Source organism: Fistularia commersonii, chromosome 12 (assembly GCF_037954325.1).
Source record: "Fistularia commersonii isolate RoL2024-O1a breed Wild chromosome 12, RoL_Fcom_v1.0, whole genome shotgun sequence".
Classification (NCBI taxonomy): Eukaryota; Metazoa; Chordata; class Actinopteri; order Syngnathiformes; family Fistulariidae; genus Fistularia; species Fistularia commersonii.
Window position 1 is genome coordinate 17,609,236 of NC_141295.1, and position 21,876 is coordinate 17,631,111.

The window sequence follows — 21,876 nt, forward strand, 5'->3', positions numbered from 1 at the left end:
TGTCCACTTAACTCCACATTATTACGAATAATAAACTCATTTTGTCTCAGTGAGCCCCCCCCCCACCCCTATTTCATTCTAATAAGTCTATCATGCAGGGAAATTAATGTGCATTAATTTGCATTTCTGCTAATATCTCACATGGAAATATCGGGATCAACTGAAAAGCGTTTTTTTTTTTTTTTTTTAAAAAGTTTTATTTTATTTGTTAATTATTTTGCTTGTTTGTTTGTTCATTCGGTTGTTTTTTTTTTTTTTTTTATTTGCAATTCTTTGCCGGTAAGTAGATCCGGACGTGCGCAGCGCGGAGAGATACCAGGGCACATCCAGTGTGGGAGAGAAAGGGAAGCAAAGAGAGAGAGAGAGAGAGAGAGAGAGAGAGAGAGAGAGAGAGGGGGAGGGAAAGAGAGAGAGAGAGAGAGGGAGGGGGGAGAAAGAGAAAGAGAGAGACCGTCTGGTGGCAGATGGAGTAGCGGAGAGGAGAAAGGCTCCACGTATTACCATGCCGAGATTTGGACTATACAAACTCCATGCAAAGCCTCCGAAGCTACGGGATTAAAATCAGAATAGGTAGGTGTGTCGTGGGTTCGAATTATTGCTTTCATTTTGTCGTCTTTTTTTTTATGCTTTTTTTGTTTTTTTTTTCTTTTCTTTTCTTTGCTCTGCTCTCTCCCTCCCTCCCCCCCCCCCCGGCGGTTCGGACTCGGAGGAAAAAAAAAAAAAAAAGAAAGTTGAGATCAGCCGTTGCGGCTCGGAAGTTGTTCCTGCAAGACCAAAAAAAAAAAAAAAAAAAAAAAACCGGAACGCGTGAAAACGTTTTTTTTTTTTTGGTTTGTTTTTAAACAAGAAAAAAAAAGGTTTTCTTTTTTTTTTTTTATTCTTTTCTTTTCTCCCCCCTCCACGCCAGATCCCGGCCGTGTGTCCGGGGGGGGGTCGGGGGTTGGGGGATGGGGGCTCCGGAGGCTGGAAAGCGAACGGAGTTGCGACCTTTTTTTTTAAAAAAAAAAAAAACGTTTTTTAACTTTTTTTTTTTTTACAGCGGGGAAAAAAAGAGAAAAAAAAGCTGGTGGTGCGTTCAAAGACACTCCTGCGCAGTTTGATTTTTTTTCTTTTTCTTTATTTGTAAAAAAAAAAACGCACGGGTTTGACGTCAAACTTCGCGATTCTTCTTCTTCTTGAGTTCACAATGGTGGCCCTGAAAGCAGATGGTGCTTTTGTAGCCTACCTGCAGGCGATGCTTCCTCAGATGGAAGGTAATCCGAGCCGCGGGGTCTGTTACTTATTAACACACACACACACATGGACGCGCACACACACTCTGCAGAAAGCGTTCAAACTTTGCACCGGACATTTCGGGCGCACCAAAAGTCAACAATTCCGGTTTTATGATGATGTTCCAGGTCGCCTTTATTTTGTCTCTGCACACACACACACACATACACACACTCTCAGACACACACACACACACACACGTAAAGCTGTGCGTCACTTCCTTGTCTGCAAGTTTAAATACGTGCGTTTGTTCATCTTCTTATGTTCTTACACGATTGTCGGTTTCTTTTTAACGTTATTTCTGATTCAAGTTAAATGTAAGGCGACTCATCCGGGGACTCATCTCGCCGTGCGTTTAAAAAATGTTTGCTTTGCAAATAATTTAAGTTTTTAAAAGAAAAGGGCGGCTTTTTGTGCACGGGATCCCACGGCCGGACTCCCCGCCGCCTCTTCGGCCCCCACGTGCAACCCATCAGGGTATTTCGGGCGGCGTTCGGAGAGGAGGTTCAACTCCCGAGATGATCGATTTAATTTGCCGGTTTCGCCCGTGGGGAGGGGAGGAGGGGGGGGGAGGATTAATTAATTGTAATCGCGGTTAATTGCGCTCGCGACTCTTAAATGAAAATCCTCACGCAATTAATAACGGCGATGTGTTTGTCCCCCCAGGTGGTTCTCCGAAGATCGCGGTACGATAATGGGGAGGCGCCGGGTTCCGCTGTGCGCGCTGCTCCTGCAGCTCGTCTGCTGCTGCCGCGCGGCGGCGGCGGCGGCGGCGGCCGACCGTCGGACGGCGAGGGCGGCCCCCGTGCAGTTCACCCACTCTGTTTACAACGCCACCATCTACGAGAACTCCGCCGCCAAGACCTACTTGGAAAGTCACACCAAGATGGGGATCTACGCCACGGACCCCGCCTGGGAGATTCGGTACAAGATCGTCTCCGGAGACAATGAGAACTTATTCAAAGCCGAAGACTACCTGCTGGGAGATTTCAGTTTCCTGCGAATAAGGACCAAAGGAGGCAGCACCGCCGTTCTCAATCGGGAGGTGAAAGACCACTACGTGCTGACGGTGAAGGCCTCGGAGAGGTTCACCAACGCCGAGTGTCGCACCAGGGTGAAGGTGCAGGTGCTGGACACCAACGATCTGCGGCCGCTCTTCTCGCCGACGTCCTACAGCGTCTCCCTGCCGGAGAACACGGCCGTGCGCGCCAGCGTGGCCAAGGTGACGGCGACGGACGCCGACATCGGTACGAACGGGGAGTACTACTACAGTTTCCGCGAGTGGACGGACATGTTCGCGGTCCACCCCACGAGCGGCGTGGTGACTCTGACGGGGAAGCTCGACTACGCCGAAACCAAGCTGTACGAACTGGAGATCCTGGCCGTGGACCGCGGGATGAAGCTGTACGGCAGCAGCGGCTTCAGCAGCATGGCCAAGCTCACCGTGAGGGTGGAGCAGGCCAACGAGAACGCGCCGGCCATCGCGGCGGTGACCCTGGCGCCGTCCGACTCCGACCCCGACCCGACGTACGCCATCGTGACGGTGGAGGACGACGACCAGGGACCCAACGGGGAGATCGCGTCGCTTAGCATCGTCGCCGGCGACCCGCTCCAGCAGTTCAAGGCCGTGAGGACCAGCCCCGGGAGCAAAGAGTACAAAATAAAAGCCGTGAAGGACGTGGACTGGGACGGACGGCCCTTCGGCTACAACCTCACCTTGCAAGCCAAGGACAAAGGTAGCCCGCCTCAGTTCTCGTCCGCCAAGCTCGTCCACGTGGCTTCGGCGCAGTCCAGAGCGGGTCCTCCCGCCTTCGAAAAGGCCGTTTACAGAGTCAACCTGAGCGAGTTCGCCCCGCTTCACACGCCCGTCGCTATGGTGACCGCCCTGCCAAGGCACCCGCCGCTGAAATACGCTCTTAGGCACAAATCCGACAAGAGCAGATTTGCCATCAATCCAGACACCGGCTTAATCAGCACCGCCGGGCCGATCGACGCGGGCGTTTCGCCCCGATTCGAGCTGGAGGTGGCGACCGGCGACAGGAGGGCGGCGGCGAAAGTGATCGTGGACGTGGTCGACGTGAACAACAACGCGCCCGAGTTCCAGCACACGTCCTACAAGGCCGGCGTGGACGAGAATTCGCCCGTGGGCACCAGCGTGCTGACGGTGACCGCCGCCGATTTGGACCGGGGCGAAAACGGCTACGTGACCTACAGCATCACCAACGTGACCCCGCAGCCGTTCGTCATCGACTACTTCACCGGCGTCATCAGCACCTCGGAGGACCTCGATTACGAGCTCATGCCGAGGATTTACAATCTGAAAGTCAGGGCGTCGGACTGGGGGTCCCCGTACCGGCGGGAGGTGGAAGCGTCGGTCACCGTGACGTTGAACAACCTCAACGACAACAAGCCGCTGTTCGAAAACGTGGACTGCGACGCCACCGTGCCGAGGGATCACGGCGCCGGGGAGCAGATCACCACCGTGTCGGCCATCGACGCCGACGAACTGCAGCTGGTACGGTACAACATCAAGGCCGGGAACGACCTGGATCTGTTCGAGCTGAACCCCAACTCCGGGGTGCTGTCGCTGAAACGCACCATGAGCGAGGGGGAGGCGGCCAAAGTGTCCTTTCACAGTTTACAAATCGTCGCCACCGACGGCGAACACGAAACCCGACCGATGGTCATGAACCTGACCGTCATCACCGCCCGCAAGCCGGTGCAGTTGAAATGCGTGGAGACCGGCGTGGCCACCATGTTGGCCGAGAAGCTGCTCCAGGGCAGCCGGATCCACACGCAGACCGAGCCGGACGACAACTTCATGGACGTCCACTCCGTCAATCGGTACGCTCCCCGCTTCGCCGAGTCCTTCCCGAGTGTCGTGGAGGTCAGGGAGGACCTCCCCGTCGGGGCGCGGATCGCCCACCTGAGCGCCGCCGACGCCGACACCGGCTTCAACGGGAAAGTGGTCTACGTCGTCTCCGGCGGGGACACGGAAAGCCGCTTCCTGGTGGAAATGGAAACCGGCTGGCTTTTGGTTTACGCCCCTCTGGACAGGGAAACCACCGATCACTACACCCTCAACGTCACCGTCTACGATCTCGGCATCCCGCAGAAGTCGTCCTCCCGCCTCCTGGACGTCAAGGTGCTGGACGCCAACGACAACAGCCCGCAGTTTCTGCAAGAATCCTATTCGGTGGAGATCAGCGAGAGCACGCCGGTGGCCACGGAAATCATCCAGGTGGACTCGACGGACAAGGACCGGGGAGAGAACGGCGTGGTGAGGTACTCCATCCTGGGCGGCACCGATCGCTTCGCCATCGACGAGGTGACGGGCGTGGTGACCGTCACCAAGCCGTTGGATCGCGAGCTCCACCCGGTCTACACGCTGAAGATCGCCGCGCGCGACCAGGCGGCGGACGAACCCCAGCTGGTGTCCACCGCGCCGCTCAGGATCACCCTGGAGGACGTGAACGACAACCCGCCCAAATTCATCCCGCCGAACTACCGCGTGAAAGTGCGAGAGGACCTTCCCGTCGGCACCGTGATTATGTGGCTGGAGGCCCACGACCCCGACGTCGGAGCGTCCGGCCAAATACGATACAGCCTCACCGACAACGGCGACGGCAACTTCGAGGTGGACAAACTCAGCGGCGCCGTGCGGATCGTGCAGAACCTGGACTTCGAGACCAAGCAGGTGTACAACCTGACCGCCAAAGCCAAAGACAAGGGGAAGCCCATATCCCTCTCGTCGACCTGCTTCGTGGAGGTGGACGTGGTGGACGTCAACGAGAATCTCTACAGGCCGTACTTCCGCTCTTTCGTGGAGAAGGGATTCGTCAAGGAGGACGCCGCCGTCGGCACCTCCGTCATGACCGTGCGGGCCGAGGACGAGGACAAAGGGCGCGACGGCGAGATCCGGTATTCCGTCCGCGACGGATCGGGCCTGGGGATCTTCACCGTGGACGAGGAAACCGGTAAGTCGCTCCGATTTCAATCCGCAGCCGGGTCAAACTCAAACTAACCGCATAACCAAGGAATTAACAGATTGACACAAATAACTTAAGGGGATGTACTTGCCGTTAAGGGATTCCTCGCCGAGACGGCTGAGGTTACCTTTTTTTTTTTTTTTTTTTTTCTCCCGGGGGCGGAGCAAACCCGCGCAGACGCTGATTTCACCTGTTTTTTTTTTTTTGTTTTTTTTTTTTTCTGAACGGATTCGTATCTCCTTAAATGTTCTTCAAGAAACATTGTGAATTTCTGTTTTTTTTTTTAACTTAATTTTTTTTTTTTTTCCTCAATTGAAAAAAAAGAAAGAAGCGTTCACGCTCGCTCAGCCGCCCGGAATGATAACAGCTGACTCAAATTAGCTCAAGTCTGGAATTCCAAGAGTTCTTTCCTAAAACCTAGCAATCACCTGATTTGCCGCCCCCTTTTTTTTTTTTTTTTTTTTAGGAAAAACAAACAAACCCGAGCACCAAATTCTCCCGCATTTTTTTTTTTTCGCATTCGAAATTAAACTTCTTTTAGTCGCTTACATATTTCATGTCTAAATGAGGTAGTGAAACCTCATGCATAAAACATGGACTTCTCTTGGCACTCGCAACCTCTGAGGTCCTGATCTACAAACGAAAGCCGGAAACGGTATTTATTGGCCCCGTTGTCACAGCGCTTTGTGTTTTTTTTTTTTCTTGCGTCTTAATGTATATTAAGAGAAGATGTGATAAATATTCAGCGGGTCGACGGTAGCCGGGGTGAACCCGTCGGGAAAACGCTCTCTCCTGCATGTTAAATTTAGCCGGCGCCCCCAGGAGCGATCCTTCCTCCTGGGCAGCGCGTCAGCTGTTGTGTTTTGTGATTGTTTCCGTGGTAATGGCTCGCTATCTCCTGTGCAATAAGACTTTAGGGACGGAGATAGAGGGATATTTACAACGCCGCCGCTCCTCTATGCCGTCACGCTGGAGTTGCGAAACTGCACTCGCTTCTATAAACGCCCTGAATCGACCCCGGACTCGTTTTCTCGGCGCGGATTTTAACGCGGACCTCCCGACGCAACATCATTTGCCGGGACGGAACACGCAGGCAGGTCAGCGCCGGCATCCATGTTAAACTCCTAATCCGGCGAAGGGTACAGATCCACGAAGCCCGGTCTGATCTTCAGCCTAATCCCCGGATTCCTACATTAAGTGATTATCGGGAGGTACAATGATAGGATTGCCCCGGGTTGGGTTCTGTTAGAATGGATTACATCTGAGGTCAGTAGACAACTAAATGCAGGCAAGGTGGTCGTGCCCCTCCTGGGATTTCACGAGATGGAGGGTGCGGCTCGTCGGGCCGCCGTTTGCAACGCTACGCTTTTTTTTTTTGGCAAGGGAAAATATAAGCATTTAAGCCCTTCTGCATTTTTACTCTTTGAGTTGCAGCTGCAGGCTGTGAAACTTAACCAGAAGTAGTTTTTTTTTTTTTTTTTTTTTGTTTATTTTTAAAAGAAAAAAAAAAAAGTTCAAAATTAGAAAACAAATGAAAATATGGTGAGGGGAAAGATGCCAAAAGCCCACACGTCGCCGCATTTTATTTAATTTTGGCGGGTTTCGGAAGACGGCGAGGAAATCCCGTCGTTGTCTTGGGATGACATTTAATGATCCCATGATTTGGGGAAATTATTTAGCCGCAGCAGCAGCAGCAGCAGCAAGACACACAAGGACAAGACAGTGACAAGCTAAAAATAAAAATAAAAAAAATGAAGTGTAAAAGTATCAAATTTAATCGTAAAAAAAAAAAGGCTCTCCATATTTATAAATACATACAGGAATGAGCGGTAATGAGAATTAGCGTGAGTTATTGTGTAGGTTGACGGCAGGAGGTAGGAAAGAGTTCCTGTTTATGTCTTGTATCTCATAAACCCCCCCAAAAAAAGGAAGTAATCCAGTAAGAGACAAGGAGTAATGGATTCCGCCCACTTGACTGACATTTTTGAACCGCCGTGGAATAAACCACTCACTTGTTTGTTAGACGCCTTGATTGAATTAATTTTAGCGTCTAGGGCGGCTGCTTATTGAGCGCCATATGGTTCTCATTTTTATAAAAGCTCGCACGGAGGAACTTGTTAATGCAGGCCGTTTCTTTTTCTTTCTTTTTTCAATTCGCGACAAGGGAGAAGTTACCGTATGTTCTCCCTCCATAGACGCGACGTCCAACACGACTCTGTCAGAATCTCGATGCTACGCCGGTCGCAGGAGCCGAAAGATCCGATGAGAATCAGGTCAGGTGCGAGATCACCTGACCTGAACGTAGCAGAGCTGCAGAAGCTGCCGAATCTCAGCTGGAGGGCAGATTTCTACTCTTTGCATTTGCATTCGCTCCAGCCTGGGTTCCCTTTCAAGGCGCTGCGCTAACGGTTCCCCCAGACTTGGCTTTATCTCCTGCCAAGGTGGTTCCAGATGCAGCGCATCTTTCGTTGTTGTCTAGTTTTCAGTTGATGTTTCTTTTTAATTAAACCAAAAAAAAAAAAATCGAAGTGGATCGGCCGAAGAAAGCCCAGTTCAGTGTAGATGTAGGTATGGAAGTATCCATAAAGTGCAGGACTAAGGTTTTTTTTTTTTTTTTTTTGACGTGCCCGCGAGAAAATCAACGTTGCTTGAGATACATATCCGGACGATCGATGGATCTTTCCGCCGTTTTCGGACGAACAAGACGCGCTCGAAACTCGAGAAACGCGTCTAATAGCACGAAGGCAGGAACAAAAGGATGAACGATAAGATAAGATAACAAAACCGTTGTTGATCCTCATAGGTGGAAATTCCTTTGTCACAGCAGCATAACATGTCAGAAATGAAAAATAAATCTGAGACAGAAGTAAGCAAGACATAAATAAATAGACAGCAGAGAGAACAGCAACAACATCAGGGGTAATGATGGAAAAAAATGTCCCCTTGCAGGTCAGGTAGGGTCAGAACTCGATCCCCAAAAAGAAAAAATTCATCCATTCATTCATACCGTTTATCCCGCATCGGAGGTTTAGCCTATTCTCGCTGTTTTTTTGCGAGTTGTGGGGTTCGCGTGACCCGGACCGGTCGCCGGTTGACGTAGAGACCGACAACCGTCCGCTCTGCTCGGCAGCCGAGCCGCCGCTGGGTTTTGTGTCGTGAAAAAACGAAAGCTAATTTTGGTTTTTCCTCGCGGATTAACATTCTGAAGCCTAAGCCGGTGTCACACTCTCAGCATTCGGCCTGCGTGACGGGACTTTACCCATCGGACGGGCGTGTGCGGATTTTTTACGGTTCACCTTATCATCTGGACGGCGTAGTTCTCGGCGCCGTAGCTCGACGCGCACCAACCCATACGGCGGCTTTGTCAGGATGGATTCGCTGCTCCGAGTTGCCTGAAATATCAAATTTCTTCCCACGCATTTCTAAAACAATCACCGTATGTGGCGACCAGGGGAAACACAGCCACCGATTGTATAATTCATGCGTCGCCCTTTCTTCTCGGATAATATATGCGTTGCCCTTTTCCTCGGAGCTGTTTTGGAGCACGTGCTGCAAAAACTATTTTGGTGCGCACAAATGAAAGCCTTGATGAAAAATGACAAAATGCTATCGCGTTTCACGAAATTAAAAAAAAAAAAAAAAAAAAAAAGGATATTCCGTCCTTCCTTCAGTTATTTTTTCCGCTTTCTGGCCGATATCGTGAAATTACCCTTGACAGTAATGGAAAGACATAGGCTGCAATTAGTTTATGGTTGGATTTTGCCATTGAAAATAGTTTGCTAAAACTGTGCCCCCCTAAACACGAGGGCGCCTATATGTGTAAGATTAAAAGGGGAACGCAAAGTGGCCCATTATTTCAAATAGTCTTTGCTCGAGTGCGGTTACCGTGGATACGTAGCCAGGAATGTGCAGCTGGACGTAGATGATTGCAGGTTACTAAATGAGAAATACATATTGCGTCGTTAATAGCACGGTCTCCCAGTCCATTAAATCCTTTTTTTTAAAAAAAAAAACAAATTAACAAGCGTGTCATTGTATTTCAAGTTTTTAATCATATAAACACTCCATTTCAGACTTATCTTTGAAATATACTCTATCGTGTCATCCGGGTTTGAAATAATAAAGGAAATAGGTATTTGTATCACCCGTGTCCTTGGGTCAGAGCGTCAATAGAGAAGCATGAATAACCAGTATAGAATAAATCAGGTTTTTTTATTTTCAAAAAAGAGAATAATGCACAGATGGCGTCGTCACTGAATAAAATATGGAGGTGAAAAAGCATGAGAGGACCCTTCACAAGTGTCGCACACAGCTGTGTTATTTTACAAACACAATCGACTTGACCGCGAGCTGTCTCTTGAACATGCTTTTATCCCTTTATTCCAGCAATGTTGACTATTTCAGGCATTTATAGCCGGTTTTATGCAGTCTGATGTTGAACTAGCGAAGGTTCACGCTTCAAAGTTGGAGGGCTGAAATGCGTTCCTTTCTGCTGGGAACAATAGTTTTTTTGTTTAATTGCGAGTTGTTTATGTAATCATCTGATTTGCTGCGTCCCGAGTCCTCCGGGCTGCTTCACATCGCAGGTTCCCTGCCTGATTTACGTTAGCAGTTTCGCTAGGCGTCTTCGTTTAATAAAGCCATTAGCGTATCGTTTCATCTAATGCTTGTCGAAATCTTCTTTTCTTGGAGCCTGGACTTGAATTTTTTTTCCCTTGAAGATGTTTCACCCCTCGTCCGAGAGGCTTCTTCAGTTCTAATGACCTACGGGGAGTTTTCGAATATATATTTGGAATGAAAATATAGACATATACACATATCTATGTATATATTTCTTTTATATCCAGGTCAAATGAATCATCGAATCATTAGAAATGAATCGTTTCAAATGATTCATTAGAATGAGTCATTGAATCATGAAAACTGAATCATTGCAAGTGATTCATTAGAATCATTGAATCATTAGAACTTAAGAAGCCTCTCAAATGAGGGTCTAAACGTCTTCAAGTGAAGAAAATTCAAGTCCAGCTGCCTAAACTGGAAGATTTCAGCAAGAATTGACCCGGATGACTGAAAACCTCCACCGGTGTTTCATCTATTAACGTCTCACTGTCGGCGCAACTGTTTTTATGAGTATGAGATCGTGTCTACCCCAACGGGTCAAGGATCATACAGAGTGTGATCCAGACCTGCCCTGCATGGAAAGACAACTGCGTCATGATTCGGTGCCAAATAAATCAAATCCGACAAGACTCGACTCTATTTTGGGCTTTTTATCCCCCTTATTACAGAAGATTCGGTCAACTGGCCAAGCGATTTCATGTTTATCAATATTGTAAGGGTCATGCTAGATTTCAGTGATGACCAAAATTTGAAATAATGAGGTGAAGATTAAAGATCGGGTTTCGTCTTCCTCAAAACGCACGGTTGTCCTTTTACGGGCCTTTACAAGTTCCGTAAATAAACCTGAATCGGTAAACAGGAAGTGGAATGTTTTTATTTCCTGCTAGCAACGGATCTACAGCTTTGCTGAGATTTTAGAGTATGGAGGAATTGTAATATTAGCCTTTTTCGCATGTTCACGTTGGATCGTTCCCCCATCTGCGATCCAACCGATGCGAGACGTTCTTGCAGGGACACGGCGAGCGGCGTTGTTGACGTGGTCAGGATATGGGTACCATGCAGGTGCGCCGCAGATGTTTGACATCTTATCCGGTGCTCGATTTTTTTTTTTTTTTTTAAAACAGGCTAAAACTAGCTTGATCTTCTCTGGGGTGAACGGGGATTTTTCGGACGTTTTCGACCTCCTCGCGATCAGGAAGTGCGATGCCGTATTTGATTTTCAATTCATCTATTTCATTGAATTTCTGACTGTTCGTCAGGAGGCCGTTCGCTTCGAGACGTCACTTTTACTTAGCGGTCGACCGCTTATCTCGGATCTGCCGTCCAGAACGAAACGTCGCTTTCCCGAGCAGATCTGCATCGAGCGAAGACTTGATTAAAAACACACACACCGCTCCCGCACGAGTCTCTTGGAAATATCTACCAGCATTTTTCAAGAATCCGCTCCTTTTGGAAAAAGTGAGCGAATCTTTTGAGGCAGGTAGTTCGCATGTGTGCTTCAAAGGGAGCTATGTAGTTCAGCCGGGGCCTCCCGACAATAACGCGGCGCTCACACAACCAGGAAGCGGACGGCGAGCGCCGGGGTTTTGTCCTTCTACTGCAAAAAAAAAAAAAAAAAAATGCGTCAGCCAGCTATAGTGCGGCAGCGAGGTGAAGCTTTGCTTCTGGGGGGCCCCGGCGGCGCCGCCGCCGCCCTTTTGCATTCTGACTGACCTTCGTGATCCGGTCGCGGCTAATATGAACCCGGCTATTATGCGCTTTCGCGGCTCGCCGTTTCTAATCCAACGTTGAATAAAACTCGATTGCGGGCTAGTTGTTGTTAGCGCTCCACTTCACCTCCTAGCGTCGCTTCGGAGGTCATCAACTCCGGCACGAGCCGAGCGAGGAACAAACGTTAGCCGAAACGTTAGCCGAAACATTAGCCGTTTCGCGCGATACGTTTTTCTTTTCAGCGGAACTGTACGCTCTAACTCAAATCACAGGCTCTCCTCAGCCACTTCTCCCCAAACCGCTCTGCGATATAGGATCAAGCCGTTCTTCTCCTCAAACGGGCCGTTTGAAATAACACTTTAACCCCCCTCCCGTCCCTCCCTCCCTCCCCCACCCTGCAGGAACAATGGCCACTTTGTATTTTCAGCTAAGTCCTTAAAGCTATCTCTGCTGGAATTAACAGGCTGTTCACTCATGAATCACGGACGTGTCACAAATACATCAAAACTTTCAATACCTCACTTGAATTAAACGGCCTCGCGAATTGCTGTTATAATAGTTCGAGTGTTTTTATAGGAAAGTGGAGGAGGAAAGGAGGGGCCGCGGCGAAAACGGTTTCTCCCGCATAATGGAATCGCACCGTCGCCCAACGCTTCGGCTATTATTTAGTTTTCGCCCGGAGTAACGTTACACTGATGTGACGTCAAAATGGCCAACCGGCGCGACAACCCGAGGCCGCTATCAAGATCCAAAATATACGACCGCCAGATAAAATAGGAATTTCTTTTCATTGGTCAATGACAGGCTGAAGGGGTGTAGATCTAGACCAGGGGTGGCTAATTATTTGGGTTGGCGGGCCACATTTTTTATTTCATTTTTATGCGCGGGCCAACTCAGTATCAGATAAATTGTACAAAATAGAAATAGCAATTTAAACATTGATTTTTTTTTTTTTTTTTTTGCCATTTTATTTCAACTTTAAAATCATTGATGATCATATGAATGTACGGACAGTGTTTTTGTATGTAATCATCCATACAAAAGTAAACAAAAAGAAAAAAAAATTAGAAGTTACTCAAGTCAGTACTGATTGAAAATACTAAAAAAAAAAATTAAAAAAAAAAAAGTTCTCCAAACAGAAAAGATTTATTTATTTTACATATAACACAAAAACATATTCCCACATGCATGACATTTTGATCAAAAAATACTCTTCCTCAGATGTGATTTTTAAAGAGAATGATCATTTTTTTTAATGACATTTTAGTATTACAACATTATCTTCACTACTTTTCCAGAATTCTCCTGAGAAACTGATTTTTTTTTTTTTTTTACATTTTTACAAATGAATAAATATACAGACATGGGGTCAGGCATGTGAGAATAAGTTTTTTGTGTCATATATAAGATAAATCTTCATTTTGGAGCACGCTTAGTTGAATGGATGTTTTACAAAACACAATTTTTTGATGCGTGTGTTTTTCTTTTCGAACCCCATTTCTCGCCCGGTGATCGCCGGGGTTTGACTCCCACCAGAGCGGCGGGTAAATGTGTTAAAGCCGATGAATCGCGTGAAGCACTTTTGCAAAAAAAAAAAAAAAAAGAAGAAATAAATTTGGAAGCGAATTTTGCACAAAGTTCACCGACCAGTTCAACTTTCCAAATGACATCCATCGGTACTGACTGAGCTACTGTCTCTTAGCCACAAATGCCTGGTATCCCAGTGCTTGAAACGATATTCCGTCGCCTGGCAACAGGATGCCAGGAGTCCAGGACCGTCTCTTTTACATTAGGCCGTGCAACGTGGCTGTGGAATTCGAAGCATTTTTTTTTTTTTTCTTTCCAGAGCTGCGGAAAGCGAAGAGAAAGTTTATGCAAGCATGTGAGCTTGGAGGCCTGAGAAGGCTGAGGAATGCGGGGACGGGGTGAGCGGAATTAGCGCAGGCAGTTCAAAGCGAGCCCCGACTTTTTCAAGTATCGAACGAACAAAGGGGTAGCATTATAATTAAGTTGGCCGCTCGCAATTACAACTCTCGGGGCTCGACGCTAATCGAACTACACGGTCAGGTGAAAGTGTTAAAACACGGTTGCTATTCCCCGCTAATCCTGACCTGAATGTATAATCGGTAATTGGTTTCGCCGGGCTAACTTGTGACATACCGTACGTGGAGCCGGTGGTTTCCAGCCGTGTTTGCGGAGCCGCCTCCGCCCGGCTCGGCGTGCGCGCGCCGCGTATCGGCGAGGCGGCGTAATAAGTAAAACACCGGTGTCGGATACTCGCCGCCGAAACCTCTCGGAAGTCTGGAAGGGGCGCCGCCGCCGCCGCCGTTGCTGCGCTCAAGTAACCGAAGAACAAAAGCCAGAGGGGAACGAATGGGAACGAGGGGAAGAGCAGCGGAAATAAAAGCTGGCAGAAGCCGGCGCCTGCTCTTCTTTTCTGGCCCGCAGGCAGGTTTTTCTCCCGGCTCGCTGTGTACACTAGGTATATGGGATGGGTGTGGCCGGAAGAATTCTTCAGATTCATCTTTCTTGTGTTTTGTTTGCAAGAAATCACCCCGGAGGCGACGCCAGCCGGCTTTTGTTTCCCGGCGCCGCCGACAATCGGGGTCAAGAGTTCGTCCGACTTTAAAATTCAGAAGAATTTCAGATCTGGTGTCTGCACTTCTACGATGTGGTTGTTTTTGTTTTGTTTTTTTTTTTTGTTTAAACTTAATATAAAGTTGTGGTAAGAAAAACAGGGGAAGTTCACGGCGTGGTTGAACCAACGCTTCCCAGTCTAACACATGGTTAGTCGAGCGATCGGGCATTCGCTTGGCAGAGGCACAAAAAGTTGCACGCTTACAGTTTTGTCTTTTTCCCCTCCCGGCTGTGAGTTAGCGTGCGTCATGTACTCAGGCGCCGATAATGCATGATCGAACTTGCCGTTCGGCCCTTTCCTTTTTTTGCGCCTTCCCGTCCTGTTTTTTTCTCTTCGCTATCTAGTTTGCGACGAGCTCGGGGTGCTTTTATGCAACTCCTCGCATTTCCGATTTCCACAGCGTCCTTGAGTCTCAGCCGTGAGAGCTTGATAAATTACTCATGTGTGTCTTCATTATTTAGATCGACTTATCACACGGCTTGTTTATGTTTACTGACTTTTCTGTTTTGTTTTGTTTTTTTTTACTTATATTTCTGTCCCGACGTCGAGTTCTGTTTTTTTTCACGTTTTTCTTATTTCCCGGCCGCCGCGGTTCGATGCAAAGGTGAGAGGGTTGTAATACTGGGCCTTTTGTGCAAGGAGACTTTCGCCACATCCCCGCCGGAAGCGATCCCATGCTCTGATTACTTCCACCGTGGGCTCGGAGACAGAACGATCTGTTCCGCCGTCCTGAAAGAGCGGGCGAGGCGTCGCCCAGGTGTAACGTTTACGCTAGGTTAAAAACAAAAACAACCGTAAAGGGACCGTTGCATCGACGCCCTCCGTTAAGCGGATTTTACAACCGGACGTTTGTGCCGTTATCTCCTATCGGGGACGGTTTTCGTTACCCGGATTCCTCTCGGCTCATCTTGAATGAAGACGAGGTCTGCGTAAACTATTCGAGCTTGCTCGCCGTTGTCCCTAAATTCAGTATGTGGTGTACGGCTTCTTATCTGTGGGAGTGTCGCACAGTCGGACCCAATCGTTCCTCTCCCGGTTGCGTCTTTATCGGGTTCATGATTAACCGTTATCATTCAGTAAAGTCAAACAACCCCTTTGAATATCCTTTTGGAGTTATCGAGCCGACGTAGTCGTCGGCATAATGATTAACCGGTGGAAGGAAGTGACCGGTTGAGTCATTGAGTCAGACGCCGACATCTCGACGGGTGTCTTCGCCGCCAAGCTTTACGAGCCATCGGTCGTAATGAGACTGGAACTGAGGGCGTGTCAGGTCAAAGCCTACTTTCTGAAATAATAAAAATGGAGCGATCAAAGGTGCTCCCAGAAACCTCTGCTCGCCAGTTCCGAGCATACAAGTCAACAAGTTGGACACTGTGCGATGCCCCTGTGTAATGATAACTTACACTTTATTAATCCTCGCTGGGAAATTCGTTTTCCGCAATGAACCGGTTGAACCATGAGCAGTAGCTGCCGTCCACCAGCGCCAGGGGAGCAGTTAGGGGTTCAGTTCTTGCTCAACAACACTCGGACACACTAGGAGGAGTCGGGTATCCAAGCGGGAATGTTGGATTTACCACCGGTTCTTGCATGAAATGGTGAATAGTGACCTTTTGGTCGCAAACAAACAACCTCGAGTATCTGGAAAGAGGTTGCGGTGTCCTAATCGACGGCTCCATGAAGTGGGAGGCGGGTTGAAATTTGTCGGATGTGGCCGCCTCGTAAATTCCCGACTGGTATAATAAACTTTGTCCACAGTCTGGAGGTTATTTTGGTTTTTTTACTTTGCCCTTTGCAGCCTGATATAAAAGCGCTTAAAGAAATAATGGGACCCTTCATTTGCACAATATTCCAACGACATGTTCTGGCTGCAATTGTTCCCAGCTTTTTCTTGTCCTTTTTAGGGAAAGCCTTTTTTGTCCCCTGAGAACATCACGCTCTAACTCTGCTCCACAGCACAGTCAGCTTCTGAAATGACAAAATATGTGATTTGATCTGTCGATGGAGACGGGAAGCAAAACCAATATTTGCTATCTGATGGAACCCATTCCGACATTATTTAATAATCATTCCACAGCTACGGCACACCCCCCCCGTCAGTTTACTGGAAGAGTCATTTGCAGAAGTTGACTTATATATACCGTAATTTCCGGACTATAAGACGCTATTTTTTCCGCATAATTTGAACACTGCGGCTTAAACAGTGACACGGCTAATTGATGGATTTTTTTGGGGGGGGGGGCTAACTAGCTTCATGCAGTCAAAACATTTAGCGTCATGACATCGGGCCGATGAAATTATTGTGAAATTCTGGGGCCGTTGGAAGACCAAGTTAGCGATCCGCTGGAGTCGGACAAAACGATGCTTGGACTTTTCCTTGTGTTGTTTATTATTTATCTTTTTCATCAGCCGTGTGACAGGCACTGTTTGGTATTTCCGGTACGTATTTGTGGATGTTTCCGGTATGTAATAAAAAGTTTCAAAAAGTGTTTCTTTGCAAATATTTTATGTTACAGTGAATACACCTGCGGCTTATAGACAAGTGTAGCTTATATATATAAACACATTTATTGGGCTATTTTTAGCTGGTGTGGCTTATATTGCGCTAAATAGTCCAGAAATTATGATATACATACATGTATGTCTGTGTGTTTGTGTATATGTATATATGTGTGTATATGTATATATGTGTGTGTGTTTATATATTTTTGTGTGTGTATGTGTGTGAGTATATGTATATATATATATATATATGTATGTATTTACACATATATATATATATATATACATATATTTGTGTGTGTGTGTTTTTTGTGTGTATATATGTATATGTATATATTTGTGTGTATATATGTGTGTGTGTATGTATGTATGAATGTATGTATGTATACATAAATGTGTGTATATATATTTTTATGTATATTTACATGTAGATATGTGTGTATATGTATGTGTATGTATGTGTGTGTGTGTGTATATATGTATATGTGTATATTTGTGTGTATATATATGTGTATGTCTATATATACATGTGTGTGTGTGTGTGTATATATATATATATATATATTTATGTATATGTATGTGTAGATATGAGATGAGATGAGAACAACTTTATTAATCCAAGGAAATTGTTGTGCCAGAGTTTCACGTAAAAAACATAACAGTAATAGATAATAGTAGAAAGGAGGAAGAATAAGAAATACAATGAAATATGAAATATGAATTGTCTTAACTAGTTAGCAGTAACTACAAAGATTGAAGATTCCCTGCGGCTGAGTATGTGTGTATATGTATGTATGTGTATATATATATATGTTTGTATATATATGTGTGTGTGTGTGTGTGTGTGTGTGTGTGTATATGTATATCATGTCCTCGGCACCTGCAGCCCCGAGTGCAGGATAAGCGTTACAGATAATGAATGAGTCAGAATCTCAGTCCCACTTCTTTATCTGAATCCCGGCCAGAGTGAGCGTCAGCTGTGCGTCTGCTGTGCGTTGTGGTCGATAACTCCAGTCTACATTTCTGCATATTTTATCCGTTTTGTTCGGTACAAACAAATTTCAATGTCCTAAAGGTGCGATTGTAGTTTCTAAAAGGAAGAGCAGAGGCAGAGACGGTTGAATGAAACCAACGACAAACAGATCTTCTAAACTGGACTTTGTTTCAGCAAACAGCCACGCGCCCTATCGGAACGGACTGTTGCCATAGAAACTTGATTGACACCCCCGGCGGTGGCGAGTTGGCTATTTATTTAATGCCGTGCGGGGAAACACGTGAATGACAGATTTTTTTTGAAACAAAAAAAAAAAAAAAAAAAAAAAAAAGAAAACCCCTACGTACGACTATTCCTTTCCCACAGTTCAAATGCGCCTACTGAGCGAGCACCTGGTGATCGGTCGCAAGGATTTTGGTGTGTGTGTGTGTGTGTGTGTGTGTGTGTGTGTGTGTGTTGGGTTGGGGGTCTAAAGCAAACCGACATCTGTGCATCTGTTATCCCAGTTCTCAGCTTTCCTTTTCCAGTACATGACCGCTCACCACGGTGGCCCCTTTCAGTCACATGTAGACCAGTTGGTCGAACCGTGGGGGCGTTTCAACCGGCTTATTAAACCAACCCATGACAATCTGGAGATATTTTTATCATCTTTTTCCACGAATTGACCAAAAAAAAAAAAAAAAAAAAAAAACGTCAAATGAAATCCAGTCCTACAATTTTAGGATCTCTGGTTTGCCTTCCGTGAGACAGTCCAGGACGTGTCGAGGAACATCGACGCTAATCCTTTTTTTTTTTTTTTTTTGCACTTTTTAAGCCCGTCGCACGAGTTTTCCAAATATTTTCCCGTCATACGCTATTCCAATTAACCGTTGTCAACATGTGCCCAGTGTCCCTGGAACCTCCCTTTGTTTGCTCAGCTGAAGGCCACGGCCTCCACGGCATGGCAGTAAAAGAAAACTCCTGCCGGCAAATGCAAACATGGCGGAAGTAACCGGTCGCTGTTATTGTAGCACCTAGAGATGTTTGGTCCGCGACGCGTCCTATTTGTACAAGCTTCCGCCCCTTCCTTCCCCTCCGGTGGACTCGGGTCTAGAAATATCGTCCGAGCCGCGGAATACTAAATGACTTTTCCCTGTCTCCCGTCTCCCAGGTATTATCCGAAACCAGGAGTTGCTGGATCACGAAACCACGCCTCACTACTGGCTAACGGTGTACGCCCTGGATCGCGGCGTGGTGCCCCTTTCGGCCTTCGTGGAGGTCTACATCGAGGTGCAGGACGTCAACGACAACGCGCCGCAGGCCTCGGAACCCGTCTACTACCCGTCCGTGATGGAAAACTCCCCGAGAGACGTGTCGATCATTCAAATAGAGGCCGTCGATCCGGATGTCAATACCGGCGATAAACTCGCCTACAGAATCACCAGCGGCAATCCCCAGGGTTTCTTCGCCATCAACGCCAAGACAGGTAAGGTTGTCGCTACTGTCAACAAAATCCCTGCTCTTGAGTTATGATCTCACCTTGAACACGACTGCTAGGATAGGAATGAAAAGGCTGCAAGGGAAAAAAAAAAAAAAAAGACTTGAATACGGTATCTCCTTTCCGCGTTGCCGATGACACCGTTGCTTCTTTCAGTGAAATGTGATTTACGGGTTAACGTGTTTGCCTTTGGAACTCGACGGTATCCTCTTCTGGAAAGTAACGGATACGGCAAACGCACCCCGAAGAATCGTCCTCCTTTCCGGCTCGTCCTCGTCGAGGTCTCCGTTTCTGTTATTGCGGCAGAGAAGGAGTAGCGTTTTAACCCGGGACCGGGGAGTGGGTTTGAGCCTGCAGGGGTTTTTTCCACTCTTAACACTCTGAAAGTGCGTTCTCGTGTGGCAGTGTGGAAATGGTGTGATGATTAATATTTCATTGGGTTCTTATGAAGTTTGCTGGAGCGAGCCGTGTTCGGTCGGGTATCGGGGAAAATACTGGTAATAGGCGCGTTGCAGGGTTCGTCTGCAGACGGAGTTTCCTTCGTTGTCCCCTATTTTTCGCCGTTGATATCCAGAGCCTCCCGATGAAGATGACACGGTTGATTTTTAAATGGCGCTCACAAAAAGCGTATCGTAATCGTCTTTCTTAACCCTCTCAGAGACGGGTCTCCTTTTACGCTTTGAATGAAAGCGCTAATTAAACTGAGACGAGGAGTAGCTTGTGAAGCAGTTGCTCCAATTTTGCTCTCACTGACGTTAGTGTGTGTGTGTGTGTGTGTGTGTGTGTGTGTGGTCCCATTTCCCAAGGTAGTCCCATCAACAAACCAGGGTTATTTTAGTTTGAAACAGCAATGTGAACTTTTCTGACCAAATAAGGAGTGGCGTGGCATGCCTCTCAAATCAGGCTTGCAGCGGTGCCAGATACTCCTCAGTCAAGATGAAGAGAAATATCTTCACTTAATTATAGAAAAGGGCGGGCGACGCTTAGGTATGCGGACTTTTAAACTCGCCCTTTTTCGTCCGAATACGCGATGACATTCTGCACAATGTCGACGCGTTAGCGGTCATTTTTATTTCCAAAATAAATCCGTAGATGAATGTGCGATAGCAGCGTGGCCGCGCAGGAATGCTCCCAGTAACGCAGTCGATCTTCGGCTAAATCTCGTGGCTTTTTTTAACCCGTGCAGATTTCCCGCATCAGGGTGCTAATGCTTCCATGCTAGCGCGTAGCTTGTTCCTCATTGAAAACATTGAAAACACTCTTAGCCCAGATATGTGAAGTAAACATATCCTACTTCCCCGGGATTACAAAGTATTTATGAAGATTACGGTCGGATCGGCCGTGGATGGAAACCCTTGACAGCGGGATTGGTAGTTTTCTGTACATGTTTCTTTTTTTATTTTGTGAAGGATTCATAAGAGCTCCCTGTAACAGAATGTCATACAGAGCACGCTGGGGCATAAGGATAAGAACCATTCATGCATATTAGAGCATGCTAAAACTTTTATCAGCGGGACACCGGAGCCCCTTTGCATGAAATTTAACAAAGACCGGTTTGGACAAAGAAAGTGTCATTAAATCACTGCGCTGTCGCTTTGATTTTTTTTTTTTTTTTTTTAACCCTCCTTTTGTTTTTTAAGACTTCCGCTGAGTGCGGGCAGCGAGGTAGTCAACGGGAAGAAAGAGAAAATACAGCCCTCGCAAAGCTGGCTGTACTTCCTGGCTGCTCGTGATTTATCCGGAAGGCCCGTTTAGCCGTCCATTTTCAGGATTATGTTTTCAGGATCGATTAAACATACATGTTTATTTTATATTAAGGGATCCAAAAAAAAAAAAAATAGGTCGATTCGTTTTGACATTATCAACTCAATATGAGATCCCCACCGCATATTATGGGGTTTTTGAAAATGTTTAAATTTACTACACGCGAGTCACTATAATTATATGTTCTAAAATTGTGCCTGCCCTGGCGGATCTACAAAGTCTTGCAGAGGGGGCGGAAAAAAAAAAAAGGAAAAGATGTGAAGGCCTATGTTTTGTGTGTGTGTTTGTGTGTGTGTGTGTGGGTTCTGGAACGCCATAGCGCTGTGTTTTAAGCTAGCTCGCTAGCCCGTCGTCGTCAGCTGTGGCTTCGCGATGCTTCCAAAGCACCCAAGGGATTTGCATGGCGCCGTAGGTGGCGATTGTCGGACGTTTTTCGACAAAGGCTCTCATTGGCTGGATGGAGCGGCGGGCTGAACGCCATCATTTCGACCACATAAAACTCTGTTCCTTTACATTGTTCATTATTACCCCGATGATGTTGCTGTTTTTGTTGCTGTCTATGTATTCGAGTATGTCTTGCTATCTTCTGTCTCTGTATTTCTATTTACATTGATATTTATATTATTTGACGTTACAACTTTTACGCTGTTGTGACAAAGGAATTTCCCCTATGGGGATCAATAAGGTTGATCTTATTTTATCTTTTAGCTTGCCGTGAATGCGCTGTTAGCTTGGAAATCTCAAAACCTGAAGGATAACCACTATGATCTAGCCTGGCCGGTGAAGCGATTTCAGGGTAGAATGATGGAAAAACAACAACAACAACAGGAAGGCGTGTCTGAACGGCACGGAAATTGACCCGGCTTTACCACCGAATAACCCTTTTTTCCCCTCCAAAGTCATACGTTTT

At 46.9% G+C, this 21,876-nt stretch overlaps 1 protein-coding gene across 5 annotated transcripts in view; it reads left to right on the plus strand.

Moving 5' to 3' along the window:
- Positions 1 to 361: 361 nt before the first annotated feature.
- Positions 362 to 21,876, plus strand: part of fat1a (FAT atypical cadherin 1a) — a 95,197-nt gene continuing 73,682 nt past the window's right edge. For all 5 annotated transcript variants that reach the window (XR_015106980.1, XM_086157460.1, XM_086157462.1 and 2 more), the window contains exons 1-3: positions 362 to 570; positions 1,939 to 5,249; positions 18,876 to 19,190. Coding sequence is in view for 4 of the 5 variants with exons in the window: in XM_086157460.1 (XP_086013586.1) it covers positions 1,967 to 5,249; positions 18,876 to 19,190 (3,598 nt within the window). In the remaining variant the exon portion in view is untranslated. The remainder of the gene's footprint in view (positions 571 to 1,938; positions 5,250 to 18,875; positions 19,191 to 21,876) is intronic.